We start from the raw sequence: 20,419 nt of genomic DNA on the forward strand, positions 1-20,419 counted from the left end.
TTCTCCCTTCTTGTATTTGACAATGATGAATATATGCTATCCTCCGGAATAACAATCAATTCCAAGATGCAACCAGTTTGGTTTGGATTCCTGAGCTTTCAGTCGCTTTTCCTCCAAAAGCCGGCATCGCCAGGCTAAAAGAACCCAAGGTTAAAAAAGGGCAACGACTAAACTAGCTTATGTATGAGGAAGAATATTAAGATGTGAAGTAGACCATTATACACATAAACTAATGCCCTAGCAAACAAGATGCCACGTCACACATGCCAAGGAAGATTGGACACACACATCGTACATGCACACAAGAGAGTGAGGGTGAAAAGGGACGGGGCAAAGGAAAGGAACAGAGAAGCAGAGGTCACACATGGAGGTATGCAATTAAAATTCTGACCTATACACACGCGGCTTCCAAAAGCCAGAGAAAAGAAGATGATAGAGAGAGAGAAGATCGAACCTAGATAGAAGTAGACCCTATAGACAAGGACGTGGACATTTCCTAGTTCTTCTGACACATGCATCCAGGCTTGTGTCAGAGTGTGTGCAGTCCATCTACCTGAGCATGCACACAACACACAGAGACGCACCAATTGCTATCCATAATTCCATACATATACCCCTCTCTCTTTCTCTCTCCATATCTACCTCAATTCTTGTGCCCAGCTGTGCTGTGCCCTACACCTTTCTTTGCTAATAATACGCCACATATCTCTATCCACCCGTCCACCGATCAGTTCGACCACGGTCCTAGTACTCCTCGTTCGCCAATACTTGTCACTCCATACGTTTCTTTCTCACTCACAGATAATATGACTGCTCATTCGCTAATAGTACTTGTCACTCATGGATAATTCAACATGTCAAATACACATGTCTATTTTTTTTTTCAAGAAGAGGGGGAAGTCATTAGGCGATACATGCCTTAGGGTTCCGTGATTCTCGATTGATAACAAGAGGTTGCGTATGATCTAAAGAAAAAAGAAGAGGCTGCATATGTTGCAACTAACAAAAAACATTTCAATAAAAATGTCAATTCTTTGAGTGTTCCTAATTGACACCGTAATATGGTTCCCAAATTAGGCAATTGCTTTCTTTTATGGAAAAGGCAGCGAACTTCAACATCAAATGCCCTGAACCTTGAGGAGGAATTCCTAACGATGCAGCAACGGTGACCGAGTCGAGGGACGAGACCTCATTACAGTGGTTAGGGTAGCAAGGTGAAGCTAGTGGTGGCACGGCAAAAGTGATGGAGAAGCAGAAGAAGGAGGGATTGCCGAAGGAGTTAAGAGTTAGGATCGACGATTCAGCAGGTGCGAAGAGGGTACAAGCCAGCAACGTGACACCGTTGATTGTGGAGAACTGCAGCCAAGGAAGGAGGCATTACTAGAGAGATTCACCAGGGTCGGAGGGACTTTAGATGGAAGGCCTGATCTGGCAGCGACGATAACCACTAGACATGATGAGCTGGAGCGAGATGAAAGCGATGGGATTGACGGAAGCGAGGTCAAATTGAGGAGGTTGTGTCTACCGCTTGGGGAAGAAGAACAGTGGGTCAATGGTTCACAAAATCGATTGCGAATTTGCAATTCCAAAATATTAAAGGTCGCAACTATCATACATGGTCTATTTAATTTTGTTCATGATGAATACATGGTCGGTAATTACGTAAAAGTACATATAGAAGTCTAATACTCCCTCCCCCGAAAATAACCGTCTCAACTTTGTAATATTTATAGTACAAAGTTATACTAAGTTTAAGATACTTATTTTAGACGGAGGGAGTATGAACATTGGATGGTACAACTCAATAACTCGTGCTTGTACAACACATACCACGAGACTAGTCCTTTGTGATGGGTCATGGTTGCTGAAACTGGACACCCAAGGCCAGGATGGTACAGATGAGTTCCACACCTAGAATGCATGCTAGCTAGCTCTTGATGAGAGAGAAATAAAAGGAGGAGGGAGAAAATCTTGTAGGTAGCTAGAGAGGAGATCTAGAGAAGAGAAAAAAAAGAGAGAGTGGTGGGGGGAAAGCTGCGCGTGGGGGCTGTGCTGTGAGGATAATGGGAGTGGGAGGTGGGTGTCCCTCCTCCACTGCCTGGCCCCTCTCATTTCTCTTTCTCTCTCTTAAAGACTTAACCAATCGGTCTTTCTCTCTATCTATCCATCCATCTCTGCTTTTCCCTTTCAGCTGGAGGAGATCTTGAGAGGAAAGATATATAGCCCAGTGTCTTCTCTGTAGAGAGCAAAAGGGAAAGGAGCTCGCAGCAGGTACTTAAGCACTGACATGAGTGATCTCATGGTCCTGAGATACCCTCCTCCTCCTCCTTCTTCCTCTTCTTGTTCCTCTTTCCTCTCTCCTCCCGCCTCTCTCTAGGATCTTCGCCTCTCATGCTCTTTTAGAGAGGGAGAGGGAGGGGAGAGAGATTTGTTATATGCAAAGCTATAGGCACGTGTGCATGCAGGCAGAGCTGCATCGATTCTTGAGGTAAGCTCATGATGTGTGCCGGTTGCGTTGACATCTGCATGCATCAGGTTTCTTTGTTAAATCACTTGATGAAGATGGGTACCTTCTCTTTTTCCTTATTTTTTATATTTTGCTGATACTGATGCCTATTCCACACACACAAACATCTCTCTCATCCTCTCTTCTTCCAGAGCTTTTGAGCTTAAGCTAGCTAGAGTATTGGAGTTCTTCCATGCATACATGGCATGCAGCTTACTTCTCTTTCCCCTTTCCTCCCCCCCCCCCCCCCCCCCCCCGTCTCTCTTTTCTCTATCTGCATGGCTCATGGATCCGATTTATTTTACATGGCAAATCATCCGAGAAATTACTGCTCGGTGATCTTTTCCCCTTCTTGTTATATATACGAATGTCCTTAACTTCTTGGCACTTGTTTTTGACAGGTCAAAGCCACAGCAAGCTCCACGGAAGGAGATATATAATTGAAGAGAGAGATAAAGGGATTTATCTCAAGGAGAACTTCAGTTAGTGTACAAGTGCACATATATACGTACATAGCCAAGAGATATTGCCGTCGATCGGTCTACATAGGTGCCGGCGATCACGATGGCAGCGTACTACCACGGCGGCACCGGCACGGACATCCACCAGGCCGGCAGCGACGGCCTGCAAACACTGTACCTCATGAACCCGAGCTACGGCACCGGTGGCTACGGGGACGCCGCGCCCTCCGGGGCCAACATGATGCTCCTCAACTCGTCGGTGAGCTCCATGACCCCTGCCTCCTTCGGCGGCCACCAGGCGTCGCCGCCGCCGCCGCCAGGGCAGCACTTCGTCGGCATCCCTCTTCAAGCGCCCCCCTCGGGCTACAACCTGTGGACCCCGACCACAACCGGCATCGCCGACGTCATGTCGCCGCCGACGCAGCAGGCGCATGGCGTGAGCGCCGTGCTCAGCCTGTCGTCCCGCGAGACGCCGCCGGTCACGGTGGCCTCCATCGCCGGCGACGAAGGGAGGTACCAGCTTGGGGCGACGACCGCGGCGTCGCAGGGGCAGGTGGTGATGAACTCCAAGTACCTCAGGGCGGCGCAGGAGCTGCTCGACGAGGTGGTGAGCGTGAGCAAGGGCGTGGACGACGTGGACGCCAAGGCGAAGAGCTCCGCCTTGGTCAAGAAGAAGGAGGATTCGGAAGGCCTTTCCGGCGGCGGTGGGGAGGACGGCGCCAGCGGGGCCAAGGAAGGCGCGCCCGCGCCCGAGATGTCGACGGCGGAGCGGCAGGAGCTGCAGATGAAGAAAGGCAAGCTGGTTAACATGCTTGACGAGGTCAGTAGTTAACCTAAGTCCACTTTAACGAATTATCACTAGTACTTTTGATTCTAACTTTTAATGTTAAGAAATGTATTTTTACAATGATTTCGTAGAGAATTAATATCTCCATTTTTTCCAGACAATATTTCCAATTACCGCTTAGCTAGGAATTGTTATTTTTTCAACATTGATCTCTGAATATGGCAGTGTTAGATTGAAGATGTTTCTGATATGTCCTTGCATCTACAAGTTTAGGAAGTGTTATCGAAAGTATATGGGTCATTTGCTTTTCAGCTATGTTTGTTTTGTTGCTTCTTTTTCTGAGGTGAGTGACACACAGTTGTTGGGGTAGCCAAGCAGGCCTTTGATTTGCTGGATATTCCTCCTCCCTTTTTCCTTTTCTTCTTAATTATCACACCTGTTTTGTCAGCTTGCACCAACTATATATTCTCTTCGATTTTTTATTTATTGATAAACACTGACCAGTGTTGTCTTTTAGAAAGCAGAATTACAGCTAGAGCTAATTAACAGGCAACTATTAGTTTTTTTTTTGCGAAACGGCCAACTATTAGTATTATAACACTTATTAATTTAGAAAATCAGCTGTGGTGGTGATTAAGTAAACGGAAATTATGTGTGATAGGGATTAAAAAAGTGACAAGTCTACTCTTGAAAACCAACAAGTGGCTATACCCTTCTATATTTCTTCTAGAGAAGAAAGCAACAAGCTAGCTAGCTAGTAGCTACGTATATATCTTGGTGATATCATTAACAAATAATTTGAGATAGGAAAAAGCACTCATGCACCTATAAATTACAATTTTTTCATGTTGTTGTTTGTTGAGGCCAGTACAAGCCAGCTTTAACTTTGTTGCCTGATCAAATATGCGTCTCTTTTTGTATTCTCTCAATATATAGCTTAAATAATACTGCAAGTATATGCAATCAGTACAGAAGGTAGTAGATAGGCCCTGCTTGTCCGAGCTGGTGCTAGCTTCTTCACAAGCCAGCAAAGCCAGTTTGGCAGCCTGGCTTTCCCTGATGCTTTGAGTTTTTCTTCTTCTAGAATTTTTTTAGGGAGCCTTAATTTGTGTTTTCTCCATTTATAAATACGAAATGCAGTGAATCATGCTTTTGCTAATTACAAGCATTCACCTGATTCTTTGTCATCTATTCTATCTGAGAAGACAATTAATCGCGTTTATGATAAACACAACGCCAAAGTGGAGGGTGGTTGCGGTGGTTAACACCAGTAATCAATCCACTGATAACTAATTAATTCACGAGCTAATCCCTGCACTGGGATCTAATGTGGCTGCGCGATGGCATGTCATGATCAGGTGGAGCAGCGTTACCGGCAGTACCACCAGCAGATGGCGTCGGTGTCGTCGTCGTTCGAGGCGGTGGCCGGCGCCGGGTCGGCGCGGACGTACACGGCGCTGGCGCTGCGCACCATCTCGCGGCAGTTCCGCTGCCTCCGCGACGCCATCGCGTCGCAGGTGCGCGCCGCCAGCCGCGCCCTGGGTGAGGACTGCGACGCCGACGGGCTCGGCGGCGGTCTCGGCGGCGGGCGCGGGGTCGGGTCCCGGCTCCGGTACATCGACCACCAGCTCCGGCAGCAGCGCGCGCTGCAGCAGCTGGGCATGATGCAGAGCAGCGCGTGGCGCCCTCAGCGAGGACTCCCCGAGCGCTCCGTCTCCATCCTTCGTGCATGGCTCTTCGAGCACTTCCTCCACCCGTAAGTTGTTGTACTACACCATGCCCTCGTACTACGTACGTAGGAGTACTAGTATTATAACCTTACCGCCATTTTTGGGTTGCCATGCATGCATTACATTGCTTGAATTGTTTTGGGATTATAAGGCTTTGCATCATGCGTAATTAACGTGCGTGCAACCGAGCTAACTAGGTGTACTCCATCGATAATTGAACTAATCATGCATTTGTCACTGACGTGGTAAAGAGAGAGAGTGAGAAATGAAAAGATATGATGATGCCGTACTTGCATGAGAGAGTTAGAGTCGTGGTAGTACGGAATACGACACACACAATGCATCATGCATCATGATGCATTTTTCATGCAAGCATGCACGCATGGCACCACGCATGGCACCTCCCTTCGTACGTACGTGCACGCCCAAAACCGGCGGGTACGTACGTACTCGGCGCCCTCGTGTCGCACTCCCATTGGTTGATCGGATCGCCCTCTCATCATGCAGATACCCAAAGGATTCGGACAAGATCATGCTCGCCAAGCAGACCGGCCTCACCAGGAGCCAGGTACAAAATATCTCGCCCATCCTTCTTTTTGATCCAGTCGCAACATGTGTTGTTGATTTTTACTGTTACCGCGGCTTGTTTTGATCCGTGAGAATTTTTCTTTTGTGCAACACTTATTAGGTGTCGAACTGGTTCATCAACGCGAGGGTGAGGCTGTGGAAGCCGATGGTGGAGGAGATGTACCTGGAGGAGACCAAGGAGCATCAGCAGCAGCAGGACGGCGGCGACGACAAGGACAGGCCGTCCGGGTCCGGCCCCGCCGGAGGAAAGAGCAGCAGCCACGCGGACGGCGTGGACGACGGCACTCCGAGGTCCATGTCCATGTCCAGAGCGGTGGCGGGAGCCGGGACGTCGGAGGGCGGTGGCGCCGTCCAGGCTTCCATGCTCGGGCTCGCCGGAGACCACCAGGCTCACGCGGGTTTCTACCACGACGAGGATGAGGATGGCGGGTTGCGGCGCGGGTTCAAGAAGGCAAGGGCGGACGACCTCGAGCACCAACCGCCGGCGGCGTTCGACTTCGGCGCGTTGCACCACGCGCAGGCAGCCGCGGCGGCGGCGGCCGCAGCCGCAAGGCAGCAGCACGACGAGGTGAGCCACCGGGAGCTGCTCATGAAGTTCATGGAGAGCGGCGGCACGGCGGGCGCTAGGGACCACCACCAGCACCAACAAGACGACGACGGGGCCGGCGGCGGCTACTCTCTGTTCGCGCCGGGGCCGTACGGGCAGTTCGGCACCGACCAGTCGTTCGCGTTCGCCGGGCAGCACGGCGGCGTCTCGCTCACGCTCGGCCTACCCCACGGTACCGGCGATCAGACGGCGTTCCTAATGGGCGGCGGCAGCAGCAACGGCGCCGACAGCGGAGGCAGCGGCGCCGCCGGCTACGACATGAACATGCAGACCACCAAGTCTTTCGCGGCTCAGCTCATGCGTGACTTCGTGGCCTAGTCTGAAATACCAATATTACATAGCGCAACCCATTAAACGAATCACAAAAAAATCGATTAATCAATCAATTTAGGGTTTGTATAGAAATAAAAGGTTAAAAGCCTAGGCATGGTTAGGCTGCCATTAATCCTAAACCTCTAGGGCATTGGGGGTGTAATTATGTAAAGACGGGACATTGTGTATAGTCACTATATAGGTTAGCTAAGGTAGTTAAAACCCAAACATTTCCAGTTACAAGATTTTATAGGGCCATAGGGGGGGGGGGGGGTATACTATACGTGAAGGGGTATATATGTAAAACATCGGAATTGGGATCTTGCAAGTTTATGCGGTATAGTTGGTTTATTGGAGATTTGAGTATTGTTTTTGGATACTGTAATGTAATACACTAGTTATTATCTTTTCTTCACTACTTGGTTCCATGGATGAAAGAAGAAAAGAGATGGCATATCTCGTTACCTTTAGCAACCAGAACTCCATTTTGCACCATGTTCATATGATTTTCTTTCTCTTCCACAGAAAACAGTTCATTTCTTGCAGGAAAAAAAGGGAAGATCTGCTCCAAACAGATGCAACAAAATAATAAAACAGCTTCACTCGAGTACCGACTAGCGATTGCTTCTCCATGAAGCTCATACCAGACGCTACGGCGCTGAAGTATGTAAGTGATGCCGCCCATATCCGAACGGAGGGAGTACAATATAATGTAGGTGATTACCTTCTTGATCATGAAGAAGACAAGATGATGATCGGAGGCAACAAAAGGAACAAGCCTCCTCGTGTCGCCCCAGTGGGCAACCCGGGGGAAACCCTAGCCGCCGCCACTCGAACCCCGCCTGCCTCTCATCCCTTCTCGCCGCCATCAGCAGCACTGTCGGGCGAAGCGTGGCACGCAGGCGACGACGGGGCTTCTCCCCCCTTCGAGCATCACGGCTGGAGCGGGATGTCCAGATCATGAGGAGGCGTCGGACTAGCGTGGGGTCTCAAGTCGTAGCGTGGGGGCAACTCCTGTCAGCGGCGTGTGCGGTGCGGCGGCAACGGCTTGGATGGGTGCTCACAACATGGTGGTGGCTGCGTGATGGGTGGTCGCGGGCGTCGCCGGGTTCACATCGGATCTCTCTCGATCTGGCGCTTGGACGCCATCGACCGGCATGGGGTGGTGGTGTTCATTGCTGGCCACGTCATATTGTTGGATCCGGCGCCTGGATACATCTACGATGGTTGTTCTTCTCAATCATCCTTCCTGGTTGGTGGAGCCCCATGGCACCTTCATCTGTGCAGGTATCGGACACGGCTCACTGCCGGATCTGGGGCAGATGGAGATTGGGTGGTATACGATGAGGGCCAGAGGAAACTTTGGTCGGCTGGTTTGACCTGCCATCGGCGATGTCCCTCGACACCGTTAACCTCCGTGGACGCAAAGCCGAGGCCCCTTCTATCCACCTCCGAACCTCTCCCATACAAAAGTCTAAAATCCATTTGGATTGGGTGGCGGCGGCGTCCTGCACGTCGTACCCTCCATGAGGCGTCGTATTGGGAGGCTCAAGTGTCCGGAGGAGAGATGTTGTGGGTGGTAGGCTCCATGTAGCTCGAGCATCGACGACAGTCTGGAGGTTGGCAGGATAAGCGGCGTTGAATGTACCGTGTCCATGACGATGAGTATTGGCGGCATGTGCAGCTGGATCTTGATGACGGATGTGACTAGATTGTTGAGCACAGGACGGTGATGCTGTTTGGCGACGTGGCAATGTCGACAGCAGGCTTGGCAAGGTCGATGCATCAGTACCTGTTGTGAAGATGGATTGGTCGAAGATGGCGGTGACAACCCATGAGAGTGCGTCGTACCGGTTTGTGCCCCAGACCCGGTATGTGACTTGGATGGGGCCTTCGTATTTAGATGTTAGGCATAGGTGAGAGGTTTGGTTATTCGGCACATGTAGGGACCCCGACTTACAAGTCGAGGTCGCCGATGATCGTGCTCAGTGATCCCAGAGATCAATGCTCACCGAACACACATATACTGAATAATAAGAGTCTTACATCTGAGTACCGAATTATTACATCACATGACCGAATGGTCAAGTTCACAAGGTTGGGCCTAAGGCCAAATCATATTGATACATCTAATAGCGGAAATCATAGGGGCTAAGCGGGTGCCCATGCCATCCAGCCTACACCGACAGGCATTCTGACTCGGAAGCGTCCTAGTTCGCAGGGGCGTCTTCGAAGACGTACTCATCTCCAAACTCCGGTCCTTCCATGTCTGGTCAATAATATAACAAGTGGCAAGCCAATGAGTACTTTTGAATGTACTCGCAAACAGCCCATGATATGAACAATGAAAGTGAAGGATAACAATATTATGCATCTTTGGTGTAACTCGTCTTGATGGAATGATCATGAATATGCATCAAGGTATGGAATTACTTTTGAAGAACAGGTTACATATATCAATATATCTGTCGAGGGTTGAACCATCCGAGTTCACCATATATGCCAAGTCACCAAACTTGGTCATATCATTACTTCCATAATAACACCTTTTTATCACCACTCACACACGCTTCTTTTATGCGAAAACAACTTGACGTAGTTTAAGCAGGATTACCGAATTGTCCTTGACCGTGGACACGGCTATTTGAATAGTTTTACACTCTGCGGAGGTAGTACGCTGGACCCAGGAGATCCGGGAAATTTTCGTGTTATCCATGACTCGCGGTATATAACATACCCGAGGTAAGTACCCGATCAATGCCTTTCCCCTGACGATACTAGACAAAGAGGTCCACTCGATTGGTACCCAGCCCACATGTTGTATGTCTTACGAGCACCAACTCTGGACAGTATCAACCATGCGGGGACCAATGGTGCACGTGGAACTCATAAAAATGGCATAGTCGTCCTACCTGGCACGACCCCATAACGAGAGTGATCACACATCACTCCCGCCACTAGTAATGTGGTTCTTTACTAGTACCGACCAGAGTAATCAACATGGCCCCGTCCCATAAGGGGTAACATGGACATACTGGTAGGGTTGGGACGGTCGACACATCATAAATCTAATTCCATTTCCGAAATCATACTCGCTCAAAATACCCGGTGCACCACTTCACCAAAAGTGGCCACCTAACTCATCATCACCCTTAGGCATTAGTGGCACCCGATGGTTTTTTCATAAACCCATGTATTTATACCAACAACATGCTCAAGCTATTTATTGAAGCATTACTTGTCAACATGATAATAGCGTGATCCTCAAAAGGGTAAGATCAAGCTCAATGCATGTGCTCCGGAGGAGCCATCGGTAACATCACATCAAATGATTTACCGACACTTATGATAATATGTAACGAAAATACTTGCTATTTTTACATGCAATAGAACATATGCTCGGTCATACTCAAAGGGCTGCTTGCCTTGGTCTGCTAGGTATCCGGGGTCTTCGAGGTCTTCCGCTCCGATTCCCTCGTCACACGGATTTTCTATCGTCGTAAAAAGAATAAATAAGAAATAACTCACTCAAAAACAGATCACAAAGTTATTTAAAAAATGTTCTATATTACTGATAAATCTAAGTTGTTATTTTGAAAAATATTTGCCTCTGTTTTTAATGAAGGAACATTTTTAAAATCAACCAAACAGAAGCAAAATTATTCCAATTTAGTCCTTTTTATTATTGTAAAACAAAATAGTTATCTAAAAATTCATCCATTGGTCTCATTAAATACTACACATTTTTAGAAGAATAACAGTGGAAAAATTATATTTTTACACTGGTTAAATATTTTTATAAAAATCATTGAAATGAGAATTAAAAAATAAAGAAAAACGGGCTAAGTCCCTGGCCTGGCTTGGCCTGGAACTGGGCCGGCCCAAGGTCCGCCGACAGCCTGCCCAGGGTGCAGGCCGTCAGGTTTGAACCTGACGTGCGGGGCCCTGCGGTCAGCGGCAGCGGCAGCGCAGGGGAGGACGTTGGGCCATCGACAGGTGGGGCACACCTGTCGGGGTCATCTCCTACCTCTCGCCAGAGAGGAGGAGGAGCACGCCGGCGAGGCTGCCGACGACCGCAAGCCCCAACGAGGACAGAAATGGGCTCAGCATGACGTCGCCAACCTGCTGGTGGTCGGAACAGCGACGGAGATGCAAGGGTTCACCGGTGACGAGGAGGCCGCGACGGAGGAGTTTTGTGAGGTGGTCGAGGAGGTAGCTAGGGGCACGGAAATGCTCGGGGAAGTTGGGGGAAAGCTTCTTGGGGTCGAGGGGATCAGTTTGGTGGGTCAAGGGATGCAGGAGCCGTCGTGTAGCCGGAGATCGACCAGAGCTCCGAGGCGGAGGGGCCTCGGTCGATATCGATCACCAGGGCTCTCCTGGCTTGCGAGGATGGCTAAGGAGGTGCTAGTGCTCGTGGTGAAGCTATCTGAGGGGTGCAGGAGCGAGGGGGGGGGGCTATAAATAGGCCCGCGACAGTGAGCTGATTCGGGAGCGCCAGTGACTCACCGTGGCGCGCATGGGGGTGCAGGGAGGAGCTGGGGTCAAAACCATGGTCTTAGGACGTAGTTTTGGACTACCACAACCATCTGCAACAGAGGGAGAGAGAGAGAGGAGTCGAGCCTCCCTGGCCACACAACCTTGGCCAGTTCTGGTGCGCGCGGGCACGCGTCGCACGAGCTCTAGCGCGGGAGAGGAGGGACTCCGAGGGTTGCTCGACGCAGAGGGGTTGTCGAGGAAGAGGTTGGACACCTCGGGGGAGGTTGGAACTGCCCAGAGCGCAGTTTTGGCATGCCACGGCATGCTAGCGCGCTCTGAGGCATTTTGGACGTGTCTAGCATGTCCTGGCACTGGCTGGGAGTGTGGCTAGCCGTTTGGGTCTTGTGGGAGCTTCGGCTGGTCAAGGGAGACAAGAAATACTCGTGCTGTCAGCCTTGAACTGAAGCTTAGATTGGGATTTTTGGCATTTCCACTTTGAACCAGTGAGGGGCCAGTTGACTGGGGTTAGGCATTGATACTAGCCACCTAATCTACGAGTTTGGAGCAAAGGGGTTGGGTTTAGCCGTGGCTAAGAGGGCTTTCCCCCCTGTCAGAAGGTGCTCGACAGTGATTTCAGGGGGTTGCACCCCACCACTCGTGCTGCAACTTAACAGGTTTGGGTTTGGTGCTAAAACATGGGGTTTCACCAAGTTTGAGCTCCATTGGACAAGTTTAGCTTTGTAAACTTGAAAACACCACCATTTGACCAGATATGTCCCCTCCAAAGAGAGTGTGGGTAAATTTAGTCCCAGAAATCCCATTTTTGGTGTGGAACCCTCATTTGACGTATTAGACACTCCTACAAAGTTTCAACATCATTGGACAAACTTTGCTATGTAGAGTTGTTCTAACTCCAATATGGACATAAGGGGTTGTAGGGTTATTTGGGGTCCTTAATCACCTTGGATCAAGGTGAAACTTTATGTGGAGACCAAATATGGCTTGGGGATACCACTGGAATTTTCTAGGATTTCATTGAGAATATTTCATTTGGAAATATTTCAAAAGGTGAAAACACACAGATATGGTCTTCAGGGTTTTACTCAAATAATATTAATATAAATAGGGGTTAAAATCTTATGTATGGAAAATATATGTCCTTCTGATCATCTCCAAATTTAATCAGATTTTTTTAGGGCAGAAAAGTATTTTTCCATGTAGGAATACCAATTATGGCCTCAGAAATGGACTTGTAAATAAATTAAGAAAACATTTCTAAAAATAATTATTTTGTGGTTTTGGAGCACAAAAACAAAGCTAAAATCAGATCTCAACTTTGGGTAAGAACACTCCTTGCCATCAAGGGCATGTAGTGCAACTCAAAGTAGGGTTTGTAACTTAACCAGAAATAAGAATAGGGTTTTTGGAAACAACACAATATTGAAAATGGGGGTTTTCATCATCACATGATCAAACACACAAGCATACAATGACAGTCATGGCACTCACATCATTAGTTTGAAAAAGTTTTAACAAGCTCAGATTTTTGCATCCAGAGAAAGTGGTAGTAAAAACAGGGTGTGACAGACCTATCCCCCTTACAAGAATCCCGTCCCCGAGATTCCTAAGCTAGGTGCTAAAAAGGTCTAGAAACTCAGATCGGAGATAGTCTTCACGCTCCCATGTTGCTTCGACTTTGGTGTTGTTGCTCCACTGAACCTTGAAATACTTGATGGTGCGGCTTCTGGTGCAACGCTCAGCTTCATCCAGAATGCGGATCGGCTTCTCACGGTGGGTGAGATCTGGCCGAAGGTCAATGGCCTGGTGGTCAATGTCCTTGTAAAGATGAGAACGGTTTGGCGCTTGAAGACACTTCCGGAGTTGTGACACGTGGAACACGTTGTGCACACCCGAAATTCCGGGGGTAGCTCCAACTGATAAGCAACTTCTCCATGCCTTGTCGTGATCTTAAAAGGTCCAATGAACCTTGAGGCGAGTTTCCCTTTAACATGGAAACGCTTGGTTCCCTTGAGAGGTGTGACAGGGAGGTACACCTGGTCTCCGGGAATGAATTCCACATCCCTGTGGCGAGAATCCGCATAGCTCTTTTGTCGCGACTTAGCTCCCTTTAGATTTTCTCGGACAAGTTGCACCTTCTCTTCTGCCTTGTGCAAAACTTCTGGCCCGAAAATCAGCCCTTCACCGGTTTCGGACCAGTTGAGCAGGGTGCGGCACTTCCGTCCGTACATCACTTCAAATGGGGCCATCTGGAGACTGGACTGGTAGCTGTTGTTGTATGAAAACTCAGCGAACGGCAGACAGTCTTCCCATTTGGCACCATGTGCCAAGACACAAGCGCGGAGTATATCTTCGAGTATCTGATTCACTCTTTCTGTTTGTCCGCCCGTTTGTGGGTGGAAAGCGGTGCTGACAAAGAGCTTGGTTCTGAGGGCTTCTTGAAAGTTCTTCCAAAATCTTGAGGTGAACTGCGTGCCTCGGTCAGATGCAATCTCCTTGGGAATTCTGTGAAGGCTTACAATACGCTCAATATAGAGACTAGCCAACTTGTTCCCATCATAAGTGGTGTTGACTGGAATGAAATGGGCCACCTTGGTCAGATGGTCGACAATGACCCATATAGAGTCATGGCCTCTGCTTGACCTCGGTAGGCCGGTAATAAAATACATGCCTATCTTGTCCCACTTCCATTCTGGCACTTGGAGAGGTTGTAGCAATCCAGCAGGTCGTTGATGCCCAGCCTTGACTCGCTGGCATACGTCACACTTTGCAACATAAGATGCTATTTCCCTCTTCATACCGTGCCACGAGAATCTTTCTCGGAGATCTTGATACATCTTGGTACCTCCGGGGTGAATAGAGTAGGGTGTATCATGTGCTTCCTGTAGGATCAAGTCCTTGAGTTCAGCCTTGTTGGGTACACATATACGTTTCCCAAACCACACTACTCCTTGTTCATCCACCGAGAATCCTGGAGCCTTGCCTTCTTGAATCTTCTTCTTGATGCCTCCGATGCTCTTATGATCCTTCTGGGCCTCCTTGATATCATCAACCAGCGTCAGTTTGGCTTTGAGGTTGGCTAGGAATCCTGATTCTACTAGCTCCAAACCAAAGTTTTCCAATTCCTCATACAAGGTAGGTTGCCTTTCTTGAGCATGACGTTCAAGGTGCTGGTCTTCCGGCTTAAGGCATCAGCCACTACATTGGCCTTACCAGGGTGATATTGAATGCTGAGGTCGTAGTCTTTGATTAACTCCAACCATCTTCGTTGCCTCATATTCAATTCCCTTTGGGTGAAGATATACTTTAGACTTTTGTGGTCAGTGTATATTTCACATCGCTTCCCCAGAAGGTAATGTCGCCATGTCTTCAGGGCATGCACCACTGCTGCCAATTCAAGATCATGGGTGGCATAGTTCTCCTCATGCAGGCGTAGTTGTCGTGATAGATACGCCACAACTCTGCCATCCTGCATTAGAACCCTACCGAGCCCGGTCCTGGAGGCATCACAATATATCACAAACTTCTTGCTGATATCTGGAGTCACTACTGGAATAAGAGAATTTGCCATCTGCCGGGTCTTTGCCGTCTGCTGGCTGATGGCAAAGAAGCTCTTTGCCGTCAGCTACCAAAAAATTGATGGCAAAGATCTGACAATGGCAAAGAAGTGCTTTGCCATGAGTCGCTTCTTTGCCGTCAGCTAGCGGACGGCAAAGATGAACTAAGCTGATGGCAAAGACATGGCTGACGGCAAAGATGACCCATGCAGACGACAAAGAAATATCGCAGTTGTAGCCATTACGTTTGCCATCTGCCGGCTCTTTGCCGTCCGCCAGAAGCTCCTTTGCCGTCTGCCTGGGAGCACAGCGGACGGCAAAGTCATCAACCCACTAACGGCTGCCCACTGTAACGCTCCAACCCCACCTCGTTGTTTCAAAAAAAAACCCCACCTCGTCGCCCTCCTCCCGCACGCTCCCTCCCCCATCCAGCTTGCGCCCATCGGCCGGCGCCTCCCCGCCCTCCCCACCGGCCGGCGCCTCCTCGCCCTCCCCACCGGCGGCACCTCCCCTCCCTCCCTACCGTCGCCACCTCCTCCCCCACCGGCCGGCGCCTCCCCGCCCTCCCCCACCGGCCGGCGCCTCCCCGCCCTCCCCACCGTCGCCACCCCCCCTCCCCATCGGCTCCCCTCCCCATCGGCTCCCCCCTGCAGGCCGCACCTCTCCTCCGATCCGGCCATGCCGTCAGGAGCACGAGCAGCCCCCCTGACGCTCCTCCTCGCCCCGGACGCCCTGGAGCCTCGTCGCCACCCCCCTCCGTCGCCCGCACCCTCCTCCGCCGCCCCATCCCGCCGGCGACTTCGCCACCTAGCTGGAGCAGCCACCTCCCCGGAGGAACTCCTCTCCCCTTCCAGCAAAAACGGTGAGATTCATCTGTATATGCTACAGATCAATTGAGAAATATGTATTCTCTGCCTAGAATGAGTATATGCTACAGATCAATTTAAGTATCAAGCATGATAGTATATATGTTTGTTCAGTTTTTTCTAGAATGAGTTACTAAATTGAGTATACCAAAATTACTATGAAGGAAATAAACATATTATTATAAATAATAGTTTATTAATATAATACTGCCTAAATAAGTGTTGTTTTGGACACTCACATGGTCAGACATATCTGTAACTTATTCACAAAAACATATTACTATATGAATTAGTCATGATATTTCAAATCCTTTAGGTTTGAATGTTATGTCGGGTTAATGTTGTTTTACAAAACAAATTTCTATTTTCTATGGTATGGAATTTCTAAGTTAATATTTTACAACTAGCCCGTGCAAACGCACGGGTTCACGACTAGTATAGATGAACTTGCCGGCTTGTGCACTCGTAATATGATCACGAACTTCCTTGCAAATGAGCTTTCAGATTTATTTCCTCTACAATATGATCTTGCAGAAAATGCTTGTTTTTACATGTATATAAATACTCATGTAAAGATAATATTACTTCATACTATTGTATAAATCCTATTGTACCACGTTTGGATCTCAATTGTTTTAGGGATACCCAAATCAATAAAGAGTTATACACTCATCGCGCATGTAGAGGACATCAAGTACTATCCATGCATCAATCCGAGCAGACGCACGTGCCCTGAATTCAGGAATCTAGTGAACAAAACCAATGTATAAGTAGAGGTCATGGAAAAAGTGCATCGTATATACAATACAAGACTGAGTAAGTAATCTGGTTTATGAATAAAATAATTTAAAATTACCACCACGTCACATCTGAAAAGATTAGGAGAACATGGTAAGAAAGCACGACACAATGGCACTGTTTGGATGCCACCGCTAGAGCTAGTTTTAGCTAGTTGGAGCTGAACTAGCTCCCAAAGTATCCAAACACATGGGCTAGTTTTGGTTAGATGCAAACTAACCCACCAAAAAAACTAGCCCTGAGAAGAGGTGCTAATTGGAGCTAGTTGGGGATGGATAGATAAAAAAAAATATTTTGACCGCATCAGATCCTGGAAAGTTTTATAGGTAACCTGGAAAGTAGTTATAGGTAACCTGGAAAGTTTTATAGGTAACCTGGAAAGTTTTATAGGTAACATGAAAAGTTTTATAGGTAACCTGGAAAGTTTTATAGGTAACCTGGAAAGTTCTATAGGTAACCTCGACCCCCGACCCCCAACCCCCGACAACACTCACCCTCGACCCCCGACCCCCTACCTCGACCCCCGACGCCACTGACCCCCGACCCCCGACGCCCTACGCCACTGACCCTCGACCCCCGACCCCGACCCCCGACAACACTCACCCTCGACCCCCGACCCCCGACGCCACTGACCCCCCAACCCCCGAGCCCCGACACCTCTTCGGCCTCTTGTTGACCGAAAAGACCCCAATCCACGACGCCAGTGACCTTCGACCCCCGATGACACTGACCCACATAGTTATGAGTTAGGTCATATAGTTATGTTAATTATAAAAACATCATATTTGTGTTGATCGGGTGAATTTCAATGTGCAGTTGTTCGACGACCTCCACGTGCGTTGGACGAGCTCCGCCCTTGCGTTTGTTGGTGATCACAAATGACTTCTCCTCCTACCCCCTTAATTTGCTCTGTCCCGGTCTTCGTGCCGATGAAACTTGCTAGCTATAGGTTTCTTCAATCATGAGTATGCGTGACCAGTATGCGTCTCCCATTCGAAAGGGTGACATCTATAAATATGCATTTCTTTGCATATTTATAACCGCCATCCTTTCAAATTGTCCAACATTATCTATGGACAGCCCGAGTATGTGTAGATTGGGTTTGTTTTCCCGTATGCTGTGCTCCGGATCCGCTGCGGAATTTCGTCAGTGCCTCCCCTGTTGTTCTCCGGGTACACATCCTCTGTGCTTATTGACAAGACGTGTATCAGGAGAACAGCGGGGAGGTGCTGTCGAAATTCTGCGTCGCATCTGGAGCAGAGCATGGGAAAATGAACCCAGTCTACACATACTCGGGTGGGATTAGGACCTATCTTTACCTATTAGCGTGTAGGTTGCATGGACGTAATAAAACTGACAAACTTGATTAGCGTATGAATATAGATGATGAATTATATATTTATTTCTTGTGCCCCCATAGGTAGCTAGGCAACATGAGTGATCGTGCTTGGATGTACACTGGTCACCCTAGTCAGAAAGACATGACCCATGAATGGTTAACAAAAACCAGGGGGTTTGTGAGAGCCGCATTTGCAAATGGCCAGCATAAAACATGGTGCCCCTGTCCCAACTGCGACAACTGGAAAAAGCAGACAGAGTTTGAAATGGGTAAACACCTACAGAAGTGGGGTTTTACGCCTAATTATACGGTGTGGACTTTTCATGGTGAGTCTGACCAACGTGCGAGAGCTGAGGTGATTCGTCGTCGCACCGACGAGCATGGTACCGGGATTGAAGACATGGTGCAAGACTTTGATGATGCTCGTGATTCGGACGATGAGATGGAGGAATCTGCAAAGGCCTTCTATGAAATGCTGGAGTCTTCAAAACGTCCTCTCCACGAGCAGACTGAGCTTTGTCAGCTGGATGCCATCGCGCAAGTAATGGCTCTGAAGGCTCAATTCAACCTAGGCAGAGAATGCTACGACGCGATGATGACGATATTTGGACGCTTTCTACCCAAAGGCCATGTACTGCCTGCAAACCTGTACCAGTCAGAGAAAATCATCCGTGTACTTAAGATGCCCTATGAGAAGATACATGCCTGTGAGAATGGATGTGCCTTATTTAGGCTTGAGTATGCGGCCTTGAACTATTGCCCCATTTGCAATTCTTCCAGGTATATTGTGGTAGACAACGGCATGGGTGAGAAGAATCAGACCAAAATCCCCATTAGTGTTCTTCGATATCTGCCAATCGTACCAAGACTTCAACGTCTTTTCATGGTCGAAGAGACGGCCAGACAGATGACATGGCACAAATTGGGCAAAAGAACCGAACTAGATGCGGATGGGAACAAGATGCTGGTACACACTTCAGATGGTTTTGCGTGGAGGCACTTCGATGCATTACATAAGGATAAATCAGAAGATCCAAGGCAACCTAGAGTTGCCATCAGCACGGATGGGTTCAGTGTGTATGGTATGACGGCAGCACAATACAGTTGTTGGCCTGTATTTGTCATTCCACTAAATTTGCCACCCGGAGAGATTATGAAAAGAAAGAACATTTTCTTGACGTTGATAATTCCAGGGCCCAACTATCCCGCTCCTTCTCCTTCTTCTTCTCCTTCTTCTCCTTCTTCTTCTCCTTCTTATCCTTCTTCTTCTTCTCCTCTTCCTTCTCCTTGTCCTCCTCCTCCTCCTTTTTCTTCTTCTTCTCCTCTTCCTTCTCCTCCTCCTCCTCCTTCTTTTACTTCTTCTTCTCTTTCTCTTCTCCTATAGTTAGCTAGGGTTCCACCTAAATGACATAATTAGCTTAGTTAGCTCCTAAATGGTCTATACTTAGCTAATTTCTCTCTGAAATAACCTATATATACACTACTTCATCTAGTATTATTTTTCTAACTTTCTTATTTATCATTTTTCAGATTACCTTCACTTCACGGGAAGCTTGGTTGATGGAATGCTTGAAGATGATTTCTTGTACCATGGGTTGTATTGAAACTATTGTAGTATATGAATATATGAAACTTTGTATGCACGTGGATGAAACTGGTGTAATATATGGTTTGGTACGGATGTAACTTGCATAATATGTATGCACTATGGATGAGAGTTATTTTAATATGGTTACGAGTACGGAAAGAAATTTATTTATGTCAAAAATATATATATATATATATATATATATATATATATATCCTGATTATTGTTAAAAATGCTGGATATAACAAAAAATAAATAAAAAAGGGGCTGGTTCCCCTCTTTGCCGTCTGCCAACACATGGCAAAGGGGGGGAGGCAGACGGCAAAGGGGGGAATCTGCCCCCTCTCCCTCCCCTCTTTGCCGTCTGCCAACACATGGCAAAGGGGGGGAGGCACATGGCAAAGGGGGAATCTGCCCCCTCTCTCTCCCCTCTTTGCCGTCTGCCAACACATGGCAAAGGGGGGAAGGCACATGCAAAGGGGGAATCTGCCCCCTCTCTCTCTCATCTTTGCCGTCTGCCAACACATGACAAAGGGGGGAAGGCACATGGCAAAGGGGGAATCTGCCCCCTCTCTCTCCCCTCTTTGCCGTCTGCCCCCACATGGCAAAGGGGGGAAGGCACATGGCAAAGGGGGAATCTGCCCCCTCTCTCTCCCCTCTTTGCCGTCTGCCCCCACATGGAAAAGGGGGTAAGGCAGACGGCAAAGAGAGGAGGCCTGCCGTTAACACTTAACGGGGACGTTGCAATATATGCCGTCCCATTTATTTTGCCGTCTGCTCCCTCAT

At 48.4% G+C, this 20,419-nt stretch overlaps 1 protein-coding gene across 2 annotated transcripts; it reads left to right on the top strand.

Moving 5' to 3' along the window:
• Positions 1–2,118: 2,118 nt before the first annotated feature.
• Positions 2,119–7,406, top strand: LOC123448015 (BEL1-like homeodomain protein 1). Of its 2 annotated transcripts, none has more exons than XM_045124771.1 (5): positions 2,119–2,488; positions 2,908–3,787; positions 5,113–5,510; positions 5,992–6,052; positions 6,173–7,406. In XM_045124771.1, exons 2-5 carry the CDS (start codon positions 3,071–3,073, stop codon positions 6,995–6,997), a joined length of 2,001 nt encoding a protein of 666 aa, XP_044980706.1. In that variant the 5' UTR covers positions 2,119–2,488; positions 2,908–3,070; the 3' UTR covers positions 6,998–7,406. The 2 variants fall into 2 exon arrangements, with proteins under 2 accessions (XP_044980706.1, XP_044980707.1); XM_045124772.1 differs by having other exon boundaries at positions 2,119–2,271.
• Positions 7,407–20,419: the final 13,013 nt, after the last annotated feature.

The sequence above is a fragment of the Hordeum vulgare genome, chromosome 4H (genome assembly GCF_904849725.1).
Source record: "Hordeum vulgare subsp. vulgare chromosome 4H, MorexV3_pseudomolecules_assembly, whole genome shotgun sequence".
NCBI lineage: Eukaryota > Viridiplantae > Streptophyta > Magnoliopsida > Poales > Poaceae > Hordeum > Hordeum vulgare.